Raw genomic sequence first — 20,822 nt, forward strand, 5'->3', positions numbered from 1 at the left:
TTCCCTCATACTTTTCGGCAGCTCACCTTTAGTGGAAGCCTCAGTGAATACTTTGTGTAGCACCGGGGGCCACCACCTCTGTGTATGTTTTATAAAACTCTGAGGGTATACCGTTGCTGCCTGGGAGCTTGCTGGTGGCCAGCGTGCTGATTGCCTCCTTCACTTCATCAATTGTGATTTCCGCATCTAGTGCCTCCTGCTGCACCTCCCCCCCCATAGCCTAGGAAGCCCCTATCTCCTCTGAGGTGCCCAGTACCTCCTCCTGCAGAACCAAACTCTCGTGTCTGTACAACGTTGAATAATAGTCTGCAAACACATCATTAATGCCTGACTGCGTTCTATGTAGTTTACCTTCCCCATCCCTCAATTCTGTGGTTAGGTGCTTCAGATGTTCCTTTTTCCATATCCAGGCTGGAGTCCATTAGGTCTGTCCCCTTCTATGTGTGCCCTGGTACTCTTAACTTCATCATCGAATTTTGATAGTCTGATCCATGCCTCCTGACAACATCCCCTAGTGTCCGCTAGTTATGCCTCATCTGCCTGCTGTCCCTTCCCTAGCCTTTCCAGGTCCGCCCTGAGAGTCTTCCTTATGCCCACCGCGCTAGCTATTACTTCACCCCTAACAACCACTTTCAGTGTCTCCCATACTGTTCCACACTCCCTCACGCTGCCCACATTGTGCTCCAAGAACTCCACTAGTTTCACGTTCAGCCCATCCTTAAAGACTTGATCCATTAGGGCATCAGTGGGCATGCCCCACATTGTGATAGGGGGTCGAGGACCTCTCATGGCCCACTCCATCATTAGTGGGGAGTGATCAGAGATTGACCTGCCCAGGTATTGGATTGCACCCATTTCTGCCATCTGGGTCCTGCCCACAAAGGAATAGTCTATTCTGGTGTAGAGGCTGTGAGGCGGAGTAAAATAGGAGTAACTCATGTCCTCGTGATGTTTTTATGGAGTTGTTTTTTAAGCTCCAAAATGAATCCTACTTGACTTAACAATTATACCTGTAGACCCTGCAGAATACTTCATGCGGTGACGCTCATTATTTTACGTGCAATCTTCATCCCTCTGTTTCATAATCGTAACTGTTTCAAAAATATGCATAGTTCTTTAGGTTACTTTGCTTTACTGACCTGCATATTATTTTTAATTTAATATTAGATTTTACACATTATATTGCATTCAAAAGGCAAATAATCATATGTTCCCATTTAAGAGATTTCTGTCAATGTAGGATAGAGTTTGATCCCTCAAATACATTTTTTTTTCACTTAAGCATTGCAGCTGGTTCTGTGAAAGACATGGCACAGATTGACAGCACATGTGCATGCGACTCATATTAGGATGCAAATTTAAAGGGTTTTCTTTCAGTTTCGTTTTTAAATGTGATGGTGACCTATGCTGCCTGTGGGCCCCCAGTCTGCCCATACTGCAATTTTGTAAAGTGCGAAGGGTTGGAGGCTGCATTCTCTTCTAAGATCCAGAGGCAAAGCTTCCTCATGTAGTCACTAATAAGGGCAGATCACTCGTCAAACACATCTGCACAGCTAGCTCTTTTTCAACTGCAGGAGAGCTAGCTCTCTGTTAGGTTGTTGCTGCTGCGGGTATGGGGAGGATGTTGTTCTCACACTATTGATAACATGTTCAAGCCCAGAGCCAAATCAGTTTTTCCTCTGGCTTGGTGATAATGTGTACTAACACCAGCGCTGTGAAGTATGCCAATAAGCACTAGAAAAACTGTTTTGGCTATTCAATGTGCTGCAGAATTAAAAGCTGAAATTTCTGTGTTCTGTGCCACACTTGATGGCCCAGAGTCACTAGCGCAGGCACTCTACCAAAGCAGCCCAGAGGCAGCCATAAAACCTCTTTTAAGTGTTCCGGGCCACCAGTTGCTGCAGTAGCAGCATTTCCGAGGTGAGTTCGTCGAAGAGCCATTTGGTGTCAAAGCTAAGCTGTGCTGCAAGATAGTAGCTTTCCAAATCTGGCAACTGCACCCCGCCCGTCCTGATGGACGTTCTGGAAAAAGTACAAGAATCTCGGTAGTATTATCATTTTCGTTATGGCCACCCTTCCCATCAGTGATAACGGTAGTTTCCACCAAAATGTCATGGACCTTCTCAGCCCCTGTACCACCCCCCCAGTGTTGTGGTTGTGCATGTCTTCAGGTATGTGCATGATATGTAGCCCCAAGTACATAAAAGATTGCAAACACCAAGGGAGCCCTAAGTCTGGCAGTTCGCCATTCACTAATCCCCTCATGCCAGCCAACGGGAACAAACAGGATTTCTTCCTACTAAAGCATATACCAGATAACCTAGCAAAGTTGTCAAGCACTTCTAGCACCAGTGGTAGGTTATGTTGCGGATTCTGAAGGTGGAGTAAAACGTCATCCGCATACAACGAGATCAGGTGGCCAACACCTCCCACCCACATGCCTGCCTCCAGGAACTCCTTTCGCAGATAGTTTGCTATCGGTTCATGCGCCAGCACATATAGCATAGGTGATAACGGACACCCCTGCATGTGCCTCTTTGTGTATCCCAGGCTGCAGACTACCCATCCTTACACGCCCCTTACACTCCCCACCGGCATAACATATAGTAATCTCACCCAATTGATAAATTGTACTCCAAATCCAAATGCCCTCAGCGTCTCGAACAACCACTCCCAGTACAGAGAACCAAAGGCTTTGATTGCGCCTAAAGACACCACCACGTACTGTTCTTGGCAATCAGGAGTCTGTGCCACAATATGTTCCAAGTGTCTATGTTTTAAAACAGTACGGCGCCCTGGGATAAAAACATTCTGATCCCCATGAACCAGTCCCCCAATTACTCTGCGAAGCCTTCTCACCAATATTGTCATTAAGATTTTCATATCATAGTTGAGCATGGCTAGTGGCCGATAGGATTCACAGTTATCAGTGGGTTCCCCGACTTGGGGATTGGAATCACCAGCGTTTCCCTCATACTTTTCGGCAGCTCACCTTTAGTGGAAGCCTCAGTGAATACTTTGTGTAGCACCGGGGGCCACCACCTCTGTGTATGTTTTATAAAACTCTGAGGGTATACCGTTGCTGCCTGGGAGCTTGCTGGTGGCCAGCGTGCTGATTGCCTCCTTCACTTCATCAATTGTGATTTCCGCATCTAGTGCCTCCTGCTGCACCTCCCCCCCCATAGCCTAGGAAGCCCCTATCTCCTCTGAGGTGCCCAGTACCTCCTCCTGCAGAACCAAACTCTCGTGTCTGTACAACGTTGAATAATAGTCTGCAAACACATCATTAATGCCTGACTGCGTTCTATGTAGTTTACCTTCCCCATCCCTCAATTCTGTGGTTAGGTGCTTCAGATGTTCCTTTTTCCATATCCAGGCTGGAGTCCATTAGGTCTGTCCCCTTCTATGTGTGCCCTGGTACTCTTAACTTCATCATCGAATTTTGATAGTCTGATCCATGCCTCCTGACAACATCCCCTAGTGTCCGCTAGTTATGCCTCATCTGCCTGCTGTCCCTTCCCTAGCCTTTCCAGGTCCGCCCTGAGAGTCTTCCTTATGCCCACCGCGCTAGCTATTACTTCACCCCTAACAACCACTTTCAGTGTCTCCCATACTGTTCCACACTCCCTCACGCTGCCCACATTGTGCTCCAAGAACTCCACTAGTTTCACGTTCAGCCCATCCTTAAAGACTTGATCCATTAGGGCATCAGTGGGCATGCCCCACATTGTGATAGGGGGTCGAGGACCTCTCATGGCCCACTCCATCATTAGTGGGGAGTGATCAGAGATTGACCTGCCCAGGTATTGGATTGCACCCATTTCTGCCATCTGGGTCCTGCCCACAAAGGAATAGTCTATTCTGGTGTAGAGGCTGTGAGGCGGAGTAAAATAGGAGTAACTCATGTCCTCGTGATGTTTTTATGGAGTTGTTTTTTAAGCTCCAAAATGAATCCTACTTGACTTAACAATTATACCTGTAGACCCTGCAGAATACTTCATGCGGTGACGCTCATTATTTTACGTGCAATCTTCATCCCTCTGTTTCATAATCGTAACTGTTTCAAAAATATGCATAGTTCTTTAGGTTACTTTGCTTTACTGACCTGCATATTATTTTTAATTTAATATTAGATTTTACACATTATATTGCATTCAAAAGGCAAATAATCATATGTTCCCATTTAAGAGATTTCTGTCAATGTAGGATAGAGTTTGATCCCTCAAATACATTTTTTTTTCACTTAAGCATTGCAGCTGGTTCTGTGAAAGACATGGCACAGATTGACAGCACATGTGCATGCGACTCATATTAGGATGCAAATTTAAAGGGTTTTCTTTCAGTTTCGTTTTTAAATGTGATGGTGACCTATGCTGCCTGTGGGCCCCCAGTCTGCCCATACTGCAATTTTGTAAAGTGCGAAGGGTTGGAGGCTGCATTCTCTTCTAAGATCCAGAGGCAAAGCTTCCTCATGTAGTCACTAATAAGGGCAGATCACTCGTCAAACACATCTGCACAGCTAGCTCTTTTTCAACTGCAGGAGAGCTAGCTCTCTGTTAGGTTGTTGCTGCTGCGGGTATGGGGAGGATGTTGTTCTCACACTATTGATAACATGTTCAAGCCCAGAGCCAAATCAGTTTTTCCTCTGGCTTGGTGATAATGTGTACTAACACCAGCGCTGTGAAGTATGCCAATAAGCACTAGAAAAACTGTTTTGGCTATTCAATGTGCTGCAGAATTAAAAGCTGAAATAGCAATAAAGACAAGAAGTAGACCTCAAAAGGCCTGTTTGCCCCACCACATGCTTACTAAAAATGTCTGTGGTGCGGGGGGGCATATATTCACCACATGCCCCTCCCGGCTACCCCACACGAACAATCCGACCCCCTGTAGACAGCTTGTAAGGTACATTCGGCCCTCTGGTAAACTAGTTGTGCACCACTGCCTAGATGTTTTGCACTGCGAGTCCCACGATGATTGCAATATAGTTCTGTTAAAAGAAACACACTAGCAATGAGAAATGCAATGTGATTTGCAGCTTGTAAAGCTCGTCTGCTTAATTTGACATGTAATGTAATTAGCATCATGCATTCTTTGTCGCTTCGCTGTTTTTAGGTGTCAGAAAACCAGCACGAAGAGCTTCAGAATGTCAGGAAACACATCCACTCCTGCTTCACAAACATTTCCTCTTTCCTGCTACCTCACCCAGGACTGAAAGTGGCTACAAACCCAAATTTCGATGGACAATTAAAAGGTGTGTCGTTTTGTCTTTTGGGTAATTATTGAGCAAATGTGGAATTAAAAGAAAGTTGACATATGTGCTGCAATATTCACAGAAGCCGGAAGAGCTTTTAAATGGTTATATGCAAATCAAATGGCTGAGAGTGCTAGGGCAGACAGCCAAATCATGTCACTGTCTGTGCGATACTGGCCTGAAAGGCCTGTCAGAAAATACCCCCTGAGGGTACAGGCTGTGACGTGTTGAGTGTTGGGTAAGCAGCTTAAGACTCCCACAAAGACTACCGCTGCTGGTCTGCTCCCCACATGATGGCAGGGAGACATTTTCACTGAAGCCCCTTAGTTAGTCCCAATATTTGATCTAGAGCGGCCTCTTAGTGGCTGTTCTTGAGTTAAAGGCACACCTAAATGCAAAGGCAGTGCTTAATTAGAGGGGGTGAGGGGGGGAAGTCGCCAGTGCTCTTATTTCTGAGCCCTGGCACTCATTTCTGAGTCCACTTTGATTAAGTTGTGGTATTTTGGAAACTTTATTATTTCAGTTGTCAGTCAGTCGTAGTAACACAACGGGCAACAACAGTGTGGCCTAGGTTGGCTGGTCATGGCTGATTATCTATTTTCATGAATAGCCATGAGTTGGAACGAGACAATGCTGGTCACCGCTTCCCTCTGCCTGCATGACATTGATGAACATTCTGTACCTTAATACCCAGCAGCAATGCCACAGCAGCGTGGGTTGGCAACAACAGGGCAGTCACCAGTAAGAGGCCTCAGCACAGGGACAAGGTCAGTGAAAAGGCCAATGTCAAAGAGGAGTGCCTGACCTGCTGCCTATCTACCTGCACCCAGGCCTCCCTTGCACCCCCTCTCCTTCCACCCTACTCTCCTCCTTCTCACCCATAGGGCCGAACGAGGTCACCAAGACAGTTTGCTCTATGAAAGTCTCCTTCAAACAGGTGCTTCCTTGCTCCTCTTGAACTATTAAGGACAACATTGCCTCTCTCACTGCCTCCTTGGCTCAGTTCTGTAACCATTCTTTTGCCACTGTCTCCTTCCCATTACCCCACAAGCACTCCCCTGCACAACCCCTCCTAAAGAAAACATCTGGGGACCCTTGCTGCCTGGCTATTTACCACCGTATCTTCACTACCCCCTTCTTGAGGAAATTCGTCTCCCAACTAATCCATCATACTGAATCTGGTGGCTGTCTCCAGGACCACCAGTCTGGCTTCAGAGCAACCAGAGCCATGGAAACTGCTCTCCTGAACACCTGTGATGACTTGTTCTCAAACCTTGACTCCAGCTCTACTTCCGTTCTCATCCTCCTCGATGTGTCCTCGGCCTTTGACACTGTCAATCATTCCACCCTCATAAATTGGTAATGATACCCTGGGCATCACAGACTGGGCACTGGATTGGTTAACGTCTTTCCTTTCCAATCAGCCCTCCCAAGTGCAACTGGCCCATTTCTCTCCTCTATCTCACTCTCTACATGCAGGGTATCTTAGGGCTCTATCCTCTCGCTGCGAGTTTTCAACATTTACCGCTCTTGCCTACTTGATCTCCACCTTCTCTCCTCATTTCCAGTGTTATGCTGATAACACCCAGCTCTCTCTTTCCGCCTCTTCCTCTCCTTCCTCTCTCATTCCCGACTGTCTTAATGCCAGTAAGACTGAGATCCTTCTCATTGGGACTCCTGCCTCCTCTTTTCCTCCTACTCTCTGGCTGTCCTCTGTGGGCCCACTTCCCACAACCTTGCGTGAGGCTAAAAAACGTGGGTGTCATCTTCGACTCCTCTCTCTCTCCTTCTCACCTTATATCACTGACCTTGCCAAGAAGGCCCACTTTCAGCTTCACCTCCTCATAGGCATTCTCCCGTTCCTCACCTTCCCCCAGAAACTCAATGGGCCTCATTATGAGTCCGGCGGTAGCGTGCCGGTAAAAACAGCACGACTGCCGCCGGAGTCATTTCTTTTCCGACGCCCAGCAATGGGGACTTACCAGGGCATTACAGCCCCGGCGGTCCCGGTAATTCCTCATTGCCGGGCACTGGAAAATATTGCTCCCCATTCCCATTTGAGTCCCATTGGACTCAATGGGAATGGGGAGGTCCGGTGTACTGGCAGGATCTGCGAGCGGGTGTCTTTCTGCCCGCCAGGTCAGACATGGCGGGCGAAAAGGCACCCGTTCGCAGAAATCGTAGTTTGCTGGTCGGAAACAACGGTACCGGCAAGCTTACCAGTACCGTTGTTTCCGGACCGGCAACTTCGTAATGATCCCCAATGTCTCCAGAGCTCTAGTTCTCTCCAGGCTGGGTTACTGTAACAGCCTCTTCCTTAATCTGCCTCTTTCCTCCCTCCGCCCTCTTTAACTAATCCAGAATAGGACTGCAAGTCTTTACCTTGCCCTCAAGCCCAGGGACCACATCTCTCCAGAGCTAAAATCTCTCCACTGGCTCCCAGTGGTTACAGGGTTCAAATTCAAGACCCTCTGCATCATCCACAAGGCTTTCTGGGGCCTGGGACCCTGCTACGCCCAATTCTCTCTCCCTAAATTCCTGCCTGCTACAATCCTTTGGTCCTCCATCTGCTGCTGTGACTGGTTGCCTGTGTCCCTTATGAGCCTCGCCAGGGCCAGGCCCTCCTTCGACCAGTCTTCCCTTGCACCCCTTTTTACCAGCACTTGCCCTCGGGCGCCCTTCCCTGACTAGCCTACTGTGTTTGGTCCACCACTGCCCCCGCACTAGTTGACCCTGTCCCCTGATTCCCCAGGCGCTTGCCCACCTGGGCTCCCATTAGCACTTGCCCAGCCCCTGGGGGGGGGCCTCTCCCTCCTGCACTTCTTCCTCTTCCCCCTCTCCCTATCCTATCCCTTTGCCCTGATCTGCCCCCTCCCCCTGCACTTCTTGTTACTGCATGTACACGATCCGAATGTCACAAGGCCTAGTACGACCGTTGCTGTTACTTTCTCCTCTGCCCCGCCACCCCCTTTTAGCCTTGTGATGCCTGGAAACACTTTTTGCTGTATAGGCACCATACAAATGATGAATAGATAAATAAAATTAATAAATACAAAAATACCTTCCTGCAGTGTTTGACAGGGAACTTCATTAGTTCAGCAATGATTATGCCTGCATTTGTCCATCAATTCACCATAGCAGGAGAGCATGTTTTCTCTTGTATCTGTGGTTAGATGGTCAATATGTTCCACTTGCCACTGATAGAATTAGAGCGAAATGTTAACGATGATGTGTTTTGATGAAACAGTTTGACATTTATATTATTTCGAGCCACAACTAATATGTTATGTCGACACTGCCAGGGTCAGGTCATTCGTCACCTTCAGTGAACCTGTGGGAGTTTCAGCTTTAACCCCAAATATGTCCACACTGTGTGGAGCAGACGTGTGACACTGTATGGAGCAGACGTGGGTGGTGTCCACCCCAGTGACACAGGCGTCCTAGAAAATATTTCGGCCCTGAGAGGCATTGCCAGGATTGTCTAACAACTCGGGCCTGAAGCAAATGCAGCTGGGCCCACTGCAGTGACATTAACATCTGTAAATGCCCACACGGCGCTGCTGAGTGGACCTTTACAGATTTTGGGTGGGCCTTGCCCACTCAGGCCCTACCCTGTCTACGCCTCTGCCTGGCACTTATTTTCTTGCAAATTATGCACTGGGCAAATGGTACCATGATCTGGAAGCATCTTGGTGGGTGAAGCATGGGCATTCGTCATCCACCAGTCTTCACCTCCCACTCTGTATGTTCAAGTCTGTGGACCCTGTGCTGATCACCACTGCTCAGTCACGGATTCTCCAGCAGATGCTCAGAGATAATGAATATTAGTACCCGACGAGGGAGAATCAGAATGAAAGAACCATTCTGAATGGCCCTCGCCGGGGCCTTACCAGGCCAGGAATCCCTCGGATTCCACGCCTTTGTCCCCGGCGGGGGCGTGTCAGGCCCTCAGCCAATAAGGAAGCTCGAAGCGGGGCCATACCCGCTCCAAGCCTCCACACGGCTGGAGGCCGCCTTTGTCTCCCGCCGGGAATTCAGGTATGTTTTTTTTTTGTCCGCCCACCCAACCCCACTTACCTTCAGCCTGCTTTGTCCCTGTTGGGGGACGATGGCAGCCTCCAGCTATGTGGAGACTCAGAGCGGAACCATCCCCGCTCCGAGCCTCCACACGACTGGAGGCTTCCTTTGGCCCACGCCAGGGACAGACGTACGGTTCTTTTTTTTATTTCATTTTTTATTTCCCTCCTTTCCATCCTCCCAACCCCACTTACCTTCAGCCTGTTTTGTCCCCGGTGGCAGACGATGGCAGCCTCCAGCCGTGTGGAGACTCGGAGCAGGGCCATACTCGCTCCGAGCCTCCACACGGCTGGAGGCTTCCATCGTCCCCCGCCGGGGACCCAGGTACGTTTTTTTCCCCTCCCTCCCTTCCGCCCTTCCAACCCCACTTACCTTCTTCTCTTCATTTTTTGGGGAATGGACATGCTGGGAACAGAAGTGTTCCTAGCGCGTCCGCTCCCGATGGCTGCCATGGAAACGGAAAACGGACTCCGTTTTCCCTTCCCCGGTGGCCATTTTCTCAGTCAGTTCGCTTGAGCCTATAACTATGGGTCCCGGAGCATTACCTGGCTTGGTAATGCCCCCACCGCTCGGGGCATATTGCTTAAATGAAGCAGCAACTCTCTACCACCACCCATTGCCCCACTTCCTGTTGGCTTTGTGCATACTGACATGGCTGAAGCCTGAGTCTTTTTGACTTGCGGTCCTGTGACATCTGGGCAGCAGGTTGTGGTAGGTAGTTGCTGTTCAGTAGGATGTGGGTGGCCTGTCTGCAGGGAGTAGCTATAGACTGCAGTCTTAATGCCCTTGCCAGGCCCCGGCATGAGCGGTAAAAGAGACCTTCCTTTCCCTAAAACCAGAAGAAAGAGCTGCAAAGAGATGGGGGAAGGAACAAGACTAACCAAGTGCTAACTAGGTATCATGAAAGCTAAAGACGGTGCGAAATCTGGACGTAATAGAATCTGGAAATGCCCAACTAACTGGCTGTACTAGAAACTGCTATTTTATTTTTTTTCTTGCTTATACCGTGTCCCTAACTCAAGAGCAGCAGAGAGCTTTACAACAAACAGGAGGGTGCATCAGTAGGCCTGGCATTTTATACAGTAGCATAGTACTGTTGGTGGAGGAGGAAGGGATTTTTTTTTGTTTGGCAGGTATTGTTGAAAGGGCCCGGTTATTAGTGTTTTGCAGAATTGGAGGATAGTGGGGACATTTCGAACCTCTGCCGGGATTGAGTTCTAGATAGTGGGGGCATGGGAGGAGAAGGACTGCTACAGGCCAGCTTAGACTCCAACTTCAGTCTAACAGGGCTGAACTTTTGGGGTGGGGGGCGCCAACTCCGCTGCCACAGTAGCCCTTGCATATGCTCCTTACCAATTTCCTATATTTTAGAAATAAATACAGACAGAAACACAACTTACTTCTTTTTGTATATATCTATATTTAATAATAAAAACAGAAAACTGAGAGCTCTCGTCCTAATTACCTTTACTGTCTGTTGAGGGCAAATATTGACTCAATCTCCTAATGAAACTCATTATTGCTAACACTGACTCATATGGTCATTAATATTTACCACAAATGTACCCAAAATGCACTTTCCATGAGAACCTATCCCCCGCTGTAAGCAGACTTTATTTTCTATTAGGTTCTTACCAACGTAACTGGGCTGATAGACTTTACATTTGCAATTAAATTGCCAACAATATTTCCTCTACAAGGTGGCCTTCAAATCTTGCCAATGTCTTACCAACATTACTGGCCCAGTGTAAGTTCTTAGTTGTTTTTCATGGCACTGGCTTTATGGTAGCCATTTGATCCACCTAGGGCACGGTATGCTTTAGCTACTTTTACCCCTATGGCAAAAACAAGTGTCTGCTGTGAATCTGGTGCTCCTGCAGGGTGCATCTGGTGCTCCTGCAGGGTGCATCTGATGCTCCTGCAGTGTGTATCTGGTGCCCCTGCAGGGCACACAGTTTTCTAATCGCTGCATAACTGCATTTGGTACTGCAGAGGAATAAAGCTCCTCAGTCTTTTAGCCGACCGTGTAGTACTTCATTGTGGTAATTCATAAGTAAGTCTGACTGATCCTCCGCACAGCCTTGCTTGCGGTTCCAACTGACTATGTACCTTAATATTCAGAATTCTGGCAAAATCCCAATGGGCCTGCAAGCAGCTAATAAGGGTGCTCAAAAGAGTCCCACTTGATGAGGTTCTGTTTGGCGGTCCAGCCAGCATCACTGAATCATCCAGGGATATTCTATGTTCTCTGAGAGGTTCCAACGTGAGGACCACATCACTTTCAGTTTCTCTTGAGAGTGGTGTTAGGCTGCATATGAGTGAGTTTACAGGGCAAGCCCACATCCTGTGTTTTAGGTAAGTTGCATTAGGTTATGGTTAGATCTTGGTGATCTTTTTTGATAGTGCATTATATGTGATGTGTATTGGGTCCCTATTTAACCTCTTTTATCTGTGTATGTGTTTTAAGGTCGCCTTTGTCATCTTTTCTTGTTATCTTTACCTTCCATCTTGCCATAATGTCATTGCTGCTTTTACCCTTTAACCTTTATTTAACCCCTGATACAAATTGGCAGTGTGTTTTTCCAATAAGACATTGTGTGACTTGTTCCATCTCTGTTTCTTACTTTGTCATTACTAGCAAAAAAAGGAAAACACAAATATAGCAAAACTTTCCATTTGCATTTTTTCTTCTTCATGAACCTAACAATATTTGCATTTGTTTGGGAAACTGAGAGTCCTTGCTGCTTTAGTAATCTTCCTTTGTGTTCCTGAGAACCCTTCAGGTCTGCCCTTGTTAGCACTTGTCTTTGTTATTGTGTGTCAGTTTTTACCACAAAATTAACTGAACTTATGAATCAGAACTAGAATTCGAAGGCCTTCTCATGGGGTCAGGGTTTTAATTGCAAGGTGGCGTCTCAGTGGCAAATGGTGTGTTGCCAGTGTTTGTGGGCCTTTTTATGTGGCAGACAGGTGTTGTCTGGGGTGGGAGAGCCATTGGGGGATGGCTCAGGAAAAGGACAGCAGGCAGCGCTGGTTGAGGGGCTGCCACGGCACTTGGGGATGAGATTGAGGAGGAGGAGGAGGAGGAGGAAGAGGAGGAGGAGGTGGAAGAGGCAGGGCTGACATCAACAGAGGGTTTACTACTTCCACAGGAGGAGATGCTGGAGAAAGGAGCCAGGTCTGGCAATGTAACAATGTATGGGTTATAGCGGCCACAGAAGGAGACAGTAGAGGAAGGTGAAGGAAGCAGGGCCGCTGCAGAGCATTCTTGTGCCAGAGCTGTTGGATATAAGTGGGGATAGCTGGCGGGCAATACTTGATTTGATACAGGAGAGGTGCAATGTATGTACATATTCACTATTGACATTACTGGACAATATCATAACCTTTGAAGTTATAGAGGGGATGGGGAATGCAGCTGCAGAGATGCTAGACTACCTGGAGCCAGATAGAGAGAGGGTGGAGGTGGTGGCGCAGGAGGATAGAGACGAGCAAGAAGTGGAGGAGAAAGAGGCAGTCCCCAGAAGATGCCTTAGCGGGAGGAACAGGCCAGGACTTTTGCATGTGGAACTGCTCTTGCGGAGGGGATCAGACAAGCATAGGCATTCTGTGTCAAGTGTCAGGTGAGTCATCAGGCTGTTGAGATATCTGTTGATATATCACTCTTTACACTATGTGGCAATCCCTGATCGAATACTCCATGGTGTACAATTCCACCCCACACTTCTGGGACAAGAATCAAGCTGTGTTTATAGTTCAACGTCAAATGTATTTAAAAGAAAATTAAAGGCACCCACCTTAATTTATTCAGGCAAAGTCACCTCGAGATATTATATATTCATAAACATAGACAGTTTGCCTACAGAATAAAGCCTTAATGATTTTATACATACACACACACACCCACACACACAGTAACTTCATATATATCAATGATTATATTTCTTAATATTAATCTTCAGTAATACAAAGTAATATCTAAACTATGTAATGTACTTCAAGGGTGGTTTAGCCCCTTATTGGCCAGTGTGTTCTAATGTTTTGCGCTACTTATGCATCACATTAATTTCTTTATAATCAAGCACACCTTAATGTGCGTTCTCCTGCATCAAAAACAAGAATTGGTACCTGAGACAGTTTGCATAAATTTGAACAGTTTTATCATTGAATAGAAATCTATCCCAGCATGTAAATATGGTGCGGTGGGTTGCTAGTATGTGCATGCAAAATGAGTGCAGGCTGTAATGAATTACAGCTGATTCTGCAGGTTTCAATTAGGCAAGCAGTACTATAAATGTTGAACACACAGGAGGTTTATTATCATTGGGACAACACCTATGCCCCACCAATCCCCTTCAATTATTTGTGTGTATTTAGTTTGGGGTCCTCCCACTCCCAACATATGATCATTGGTTATAGTTTTTATTTGGAAGTACACCTTTCCTATAGGAATGAAAATGCTAAACTCCCCTCACAATCTGTCAATTTTAATATCTATGACTTAAACAGGTGTTGGTTTATCAATTTTCTGTTACATTATGAAGCATGGCCAACGATTCACAGTCCAAGATGTTGACTATTCCTGTGGAAAAATGCAGGATCCAATTTACCTAGCCATCATTTACAGAAATGCTGCACCCCGATATTAGAAAATGCTCCATGTTTTACACTGCACACACAGCACAGACAAAGTGCTATACTATTTGTTCTTATTTAAATGTAATCTCACTTGGCTGTAAGGCAAGTGAAAACAGCATATAATGCACATGAACAAACTACAATACCATATTCTTGTTCTGTTAGCAATAATTTATCAGCCGCTGACCACTGTGCATGGAAACATTTTAGGTTTTCTACAAGAAATCACATTTCACTTGGCTTTAAATATAGCGAGAAAGCACTGTTGAATTTCACACTAAAATATAAAAATATGCTATTTTCAGGAAGCTCCCCTTAGTGTAAACCACCTCCCTGTCCCTCCACTCTTGGGACTTAGCATAGAAATGGTCCTGCAGCACCTCTATCTAGTTCCTTTGGTGGAATTATGATACTTTTCAATAATTCTTTACGTCACTAATCCTGGATGGACCCTCAGGAATTTTCAAAGGAACTCCAAGTCATCTTCTCCTTCCTCTTAGAAAGCAGATTTGCCTCATGTACACGTTTCCTCATGGATAAAGCCCAATCCTCCAGATAATATCGAAGCCCAGCTCTCACCCATTTGGAACAGGTGTTTGACTTCGATGCAGCATTTGATTGCAGAGTTCTCCCTATTCCCTATGTGTTTATACTTGTATGCTTGTAATCTTTCCCCAACTATGTCATCCCTACCTCAACCCTTTTAATTGGTCAAGTCTTTTCATGGGTTTCATTAGTAGACAGACACACCCCGAAAATACCCGCCCTATCTTTATAAGTTGATCATATTTTCATATATGTAAAAAGGTGGGGACTACCTGCTCTCGGTACTTTTGAATTCAAAATCATGGAACAAATGGCTATATGGAACAACATCATGTTGTTCCATATATCATTGTGGCAAGATGTCAGATTGATAAAATACAGATTTATGGATTTGCCTGGTCATGGTGAATGCAGGGATAGGCTATGAAAAATGAGTTTTTTGTTAATATTTCTGATTTTATCAATTAGTAATCATCCTTCAAATGTTGAATTTAAATTCCTTTGACAAAGGAGAATCTTATGGTCGTAACACAGTTTTCCTTTTAATTCTACATCATATGATCGTGGAGTTATAGTGAGAATTATTTTAAAATGTAGTTCCGAAGCATGGTTACATACTTAAGTTTCATTTCTGTGAATAGTGAAATCCTCATAAACAGCTCTTACAGACCCTATTGACTGATGTTCTGTGACTGGGCATTTGGTCAGCTTTATTGCCTTAACGGGTCTTAAGAGGAGAGATTAGATGTGCATAACAGCATTTGAGGCTGGCAGTATAGAATCCAGGGATGTTGTCAGTTCAGATGTTTATCTCTGTGAAAAAACATAGATTCCGCCTTGCTGGAATTTAAATGTGTAATTATTAAGAATTTCCTCTTGAATGTGGGTGGGAGAATCCCATTACCCATAGGGATCTTGTTCAGATGGTCTTTTGTTCTGGTCGTTTGGCTCTCATGATGAAAGAAAAAATAAGCCTATTTACTCCAGATGGCCAAGCAAATCTCCTGGGTCACTCACATCTTCCCCCAATTGATCATGTATGCATGGCTAAATGAGGAAATGAGCTTGTCACTGGGTTCATTGGAGAGTTAACAAAATGAGCATTGCCAAAGCCACGTTAGAAACCACTGATTGTTGTATACATTTAAACAGGAAGGTTTTGCATGTACAAATAATTGTGTAATCATAATGGTCTCCTATGTGCATTTATAAAGGTATCACTTTTACATTTCAAGCATATTGATTCTAATATTCTGAATGAAAGACACTGAAAGGCGACTTACATGGCATAATTGGAAGCTTCATTTAAAATTACATGGCACCACTTTAAGGATTTACAGTATCGTGCACTGTGATGGTTCATTTGAAAACTCATACGAACATCTTAATTTATAATATTACAGGAGAATACATTACAGTGTTTTCTACATAGTATAAACAATAGCACTGTAATATTTACTCCACACTGTTCTCAAGGATCTCTAGGTAGCAATGTTGTTAGTGATTAGAATTCATGCTGCTTGACATTTTGCAGACTCCCCAGTTCTTCATTTTTAAAATTCCATGCAGTACATTGTTGCAACATGGAAAGGTAAGATTTGTCATGACTGCAGACAATTTTACCAACCAAGGGTGTTCAGTATTTCTTGTTTTGAGTGTCAAACTGATTATCATCCAGACCGTAGGCCAGTTCAAAAGAATGTTCCTGGTTAGTGCCAAACTTTGTGCCATTTGTTGGGTACTGTCCCTCAGGGGAACCGTTAACTACCTACACCCCTCCTTTTTGCACCTTTTTTTCGTGATAGCTTATTAAAAATATTACTCATCCATGACGTGAGGCATTATTCTGGTGTCTCTTCACTTTAAATTGAGGCAGCCCATCGTTAAATGGCAGAACTTGCGGATCTCCTGGTTGGGGAGGCTAGAGGTACTTAAAATGGTCACCCTGCTGAGGCTGCTCTACCTCTTCCAGGCTATCCCTCAAGCAGTTCCGGCCAGCTTCTTTAAGGAGCTCCAGGTGGTAACAAACAAGTTTATATGGGAGGGAAAAAGGGCAAGGGTGAGTAGGCAGCAACTCATGGCCCCAAGGAAAGGGGGGGGACTAGCTCTTCCCAACTTCTGTCAATATTACGAAGCGGCCCAGCTAAGGGTGATTAGGGAATGGCTGCGGGAGGGGGAAGGAAAACACTGGGTTCAGATGGACAGAGCGGTCTCGCAACACGATTTGGGGGAGGTTTTGTGGCTACCCAGACAGCACCGGCCGGGCCATATGTACCAGAGCTCTATCACCAAACTAGTAGCAGATAATTGGGACAGACTGGTCCAACGCAAAGAAATCACAACCTACCCATCCCCTTTCACCCCCATTTTGAATAATAAAGACTTTACCCCGGGGTTGGAAAGAGGGGCATTCCAGTACTGGCGGGAGGGAGGCTGCCGTTGGATACGGGACATGTTTATAGGAGGGGAGATCAGCTCTTTTGTAGAATGTAAAAGGGACTTCGCACTGGGGCAAGGCGAAAGGCTGAGATACTCACAGCTGTGACATTGGTTCCTATACCCCACAAACAAGGAGGCGGCTACTAGATCACCGACCCTTTTTGAGAAATTGGCTCGAAAGGCCTTATTTCGCAGCTTTATAGGATCTTGGATGAGGCTACCCCGAGGCCGCAATGGGCATATATGGGAAGGTGGGAAAAAATTCTGGGCAGGGAAATAGAGAAGACGGAGTGGGAAAGTCTATGGAGGAAGATCCCTAAACTAGCGAGAGCCTCGCAGACCCGGGAGGCCTGGTATAAGATCTTGTATGGGTGGCACTATACTCCAGCACGGCTGTGTAGGATCTACCCAGAGTCGTCGGGAACTTGCTGGAGAGGATGCGGCCAGGAGGGCACTGCGGAACATATTTGGTGGAGATGCCCAAAAATAGCCCCGTTCTGGGGAGACTTTAAACAGGCGATGGAACAAGTGTTTGGGCCAGAGGGAGGCATACCCCCGGAATGGTCGCTATTAGGCCTGAGGGCAGCAGAAGGGTTGGCGGGTTCAAGGTGCAGGGAAAGAGTGAGGGTAATGCTCACTCTGGCAGCAATGACAATCATCGCCCAGAGATGGAAGAGCTCGAACATACCGATGTTTCAAGACTGCTTGCGTAAAGTCTGGGAGATAGTAGCAATGGAATGGGCCTCTTACGCAATGAACAATGCAATACAGAACTTTGCAGGCGAGTGGGGTGAGGTCCTTTCCTTTCTCAGAGACGATTGCAGATCGGGTGGCGCCCGCAACGATCAAGACTTTTGGACCTGGAATGACCCCGAGTAGACACTTTGTGGTGACAGGGAGCCACGGAAATTTGAAGCAGCACCAAGGGGGAGGGGGAGGGCAGGAAGTGGGGAGTTATGGGGATTGTTAAAGTTGTTGAAAAACTCAATAAAGAGAATTAAAAAAAAATTGAGGCAGTCTCCATGCCTCTTAGTTTCTCCTACTGAGCATTTTGTAACTGGTTGCACTTTAGGTTGCCAAAGGGTAATGCAGTGAGAAAGCAGGCCGGCACTGTTGTTTGCAACCTATGCAACACGTCAGTGAAGCGGGAGCCCCAAAGGGGGGTTGACCTTGAGGTACAGCATGAAACAGAAGCATGGCCCAAGTAGTCCTGCACACAGGCTTATGGCGATCCATCTCCCACCACACCCTCTATCTTTGGGGATGGCATTGAGAACACAATGACACATCTACAGTCCCAGACACACCACCGCAAGCATCACTCAATATGCCCATTCTGGCAACCTGCCCAAACCCTTCTGCCCATCATGCCTACATGAGCTGGAAGGATGGTCATCAAATATTGCAGGATCGCCTCTATAAGTGTGCAAGAAGGTCAGAACAAATTGCATGAACCACTTAGTTGCACTTCTGTCTGCAGAGTTGAAAAGAGAGTGAAACAAGTTGAGAAAGGACCTAATAGATGAATTGGTTTCAAAGAGACTTGTTCAGACTTCACTTAAATGAATGGACCAAATGTTGGCCGGCATGATTTGTTCATCAAACCTACGTTGCTGGTATACTACCATCAAATGATCAAATTACAGAAATTCAATAAATTACATCGCACCTGTTTTCTGTGCTGTTGTGGCTAGTGGCTGGTAGGGGGTATGCCAAAAAAGGCACATTTTGCAACTACAATTTCACAAGGAGAAATGGAGAAATTGCCGGGGGTACTGTTATTGTCCTGCTGGAAGGTGGTTGTCTGTGTAATACTGCAGTATAAAATAGTGGAAGCAGGGCTCAAGAATATACCAGTAATAGCACAAAGGCTAATGGTACCTATAACTATTCTTTTAAAAAAAAAATGTTCTTTTTAACGTGCTTAATACCAGCGAGTGGTTGTTAAGAACGGGATCAGGATTCAAACCTGTGTTGCGCTGCGTTGTCTTGCTTCCAAGTCAAATGCATTGCCCTTGAGCTATCCCTCTGTCACCCTGCCCCCCCTACAGTCAGTCACTATAGCAATAATTGTGCATCAGCTGCAATATTGTTTGTGGTGACAGTACAGATTGGAGTCAGCAAACCTTCTCCAGCCCTGTGCATGTTGTTGCAGCATTTAGCACAGATAATATGTGGTACGCAACTTGGACCTAGATATTCTCTGAAAAAGAGTTTTATAGGACAGAGTGCAGGTGGTGCGATGCTGTCATTCTTTGTCCTTTAGTAAGAAGAACTTCTTGAAGCACAAAGATGTATCTTTCTACACTCTTATGGTCATAAAGGTGCAACTGTAGGGAGTGATGTTTGTACTGTGGATTCCAAATGTCGATGTTGTTTACTTTTAGATCTGACAGGCTATCTGTGAAAGACCTGTAAAATATGCGAAAGAGTAGTTTTGTCCTTACCTCCTGCCATATAAATGTAGCTTGATTCCCTTCTTTATCACTAGTTTTCAAATACATGTGTTGTGGAGGACACAACTTAGATCGGCCTCTACCTTTATTAGATTCATCATCAGTGGGTGGAGGAGACTAGGAACATTCTACATCCCACACCTTTACAATTGTTCCTCCTGACTCATCAGTAGAATAAAGAGTTATATGTGATTTTACCAAAGGTAAAACCAGATTGGTAAATTTCACTGAAGTCAAAATACCAGAAAAATACTGAATTGTTTTTATTTTTATTTGGGGGGATCAGACTATATTGATACAAATTGGGGAACCCTTACATTTGAAAAACCCAGGAAGAGGGCCTCCACTCCCACTATATCTACTGAGCAATCGCTAGGTTTCAATATTATAGCAATAGATGGGAGTTAATCCAACCAGGATAAAGAGCTTTGATCCCTACAGACTTAATTCTTATCCCTCCCCATGGTACTTATGTTCACCTTGCCTCAGGTCATGTCTGGTCTCACGCTATATCCTTGACATATTGGCTGGGGTAATTGATCCGGACTATATAGGTGATGTTAAAGTATTGGTGCGAAATAATCGAAAGAAGGTGTGCCAAATTAAAGCAGGCAAAGCATGGCCCAAGGCATTTTAGAGAAAGAAGTGTTTTCAGAACCTAAAGAAGTTAAAAATAGTGGTCAGACAGAGAGAGGAACCCAAGGTTTCAGAGAAGCAGATCTTGAACCAGTGGCTCCAATGCCTCGAGACAATGAAGATGAAGTTATTCCTGATTTAGCTTTTGCCCAACGTAACAACCCCTTACTAGCAGAAACGTATAATCAGGTAACCAGTGAGGAAGAAGGGAGGAAAAAGAAAGCTGTGTTTTTTTCTTTAGACTGAGTTACTGTATAGAGACGAAGTAGATTCTTCCAGAACTCCCAGAACTGAAATTGTAATCCCTAGGAGTCATAAAAGCATTGTATTGGAAATGGCTCAGGCTCATTTAATAGGGGGATATTTAGGAACTGCTAAACCACAAGCTCAAACCATAAATAGATTCTATTGGCCTGGAAAATATGCTGACATAAAGAATTTCATGAATACCTGTGCCTTATATCAGAAAACAAACAATATATTACTCTTGTACAACGTTTCCCATTATTGATGTTCCCTTTTCTAGAATTGGAATTGATATAGTGGGCCTTTTAGAAATATCAAGGTCAGGTAATAAATACATGTTGGTCATCTTAAACTATGCAACCCGTTACCCTGAAGACTTTCCCCTACGAAACAATACATTTTGAAATATTTACTTCCCTTTTTCTCCCGTACTGGTTTTTCAAAAGTGATTCTGACTGATCAGGGATCTACTTTTATGAGTAAACTTATGGGTGAGGTTAAAGAAATCCTTCAGATGAAAACTATAAGGA

General features: G+C 45.4%; 1 protein-coding gene across 4 annotated transcripts in view; it reads left to right on the top strand.

Moving 5' to 3' along the window:
• The window catches only part of ATL1 (atlastin GTPase 1), a 390,297-nt gene that overhangs the window by 247,216 nt on the left and 122,259 nt on the right, over nt 1-20,822 (top strand). For all 4 annotated transcript variants that reach the window (XM_069638885.1, XM_069638884.1, XM_069638882.1 and 1 more), the window contains one exon: nt 5,116-5,254. In XM_069638885.1, coding sequence (XP_069494986.1) covers nt 5,116-5,254 — 139 coding nt within the window. The remainder of the gene's footprint in view (nt 1-5,115; nt 5,255-20,822) is intronic.

This window comes from Ambystoma mexicanum, chromosome 14 (genome assembly GCF_040938575.1).
Source record: "Ambystoma mexicanum isolate Mex_15411 chromosome 14, UKY_AmexF1_1, whole genome shotgun sequence".
Taxonomy (NCBI): Eukaryota; Metazoa; Chordata; class Amphibia; order Caudata; family Ambystomatidae; genus Ambystoma; species Ambystoma mexicanum.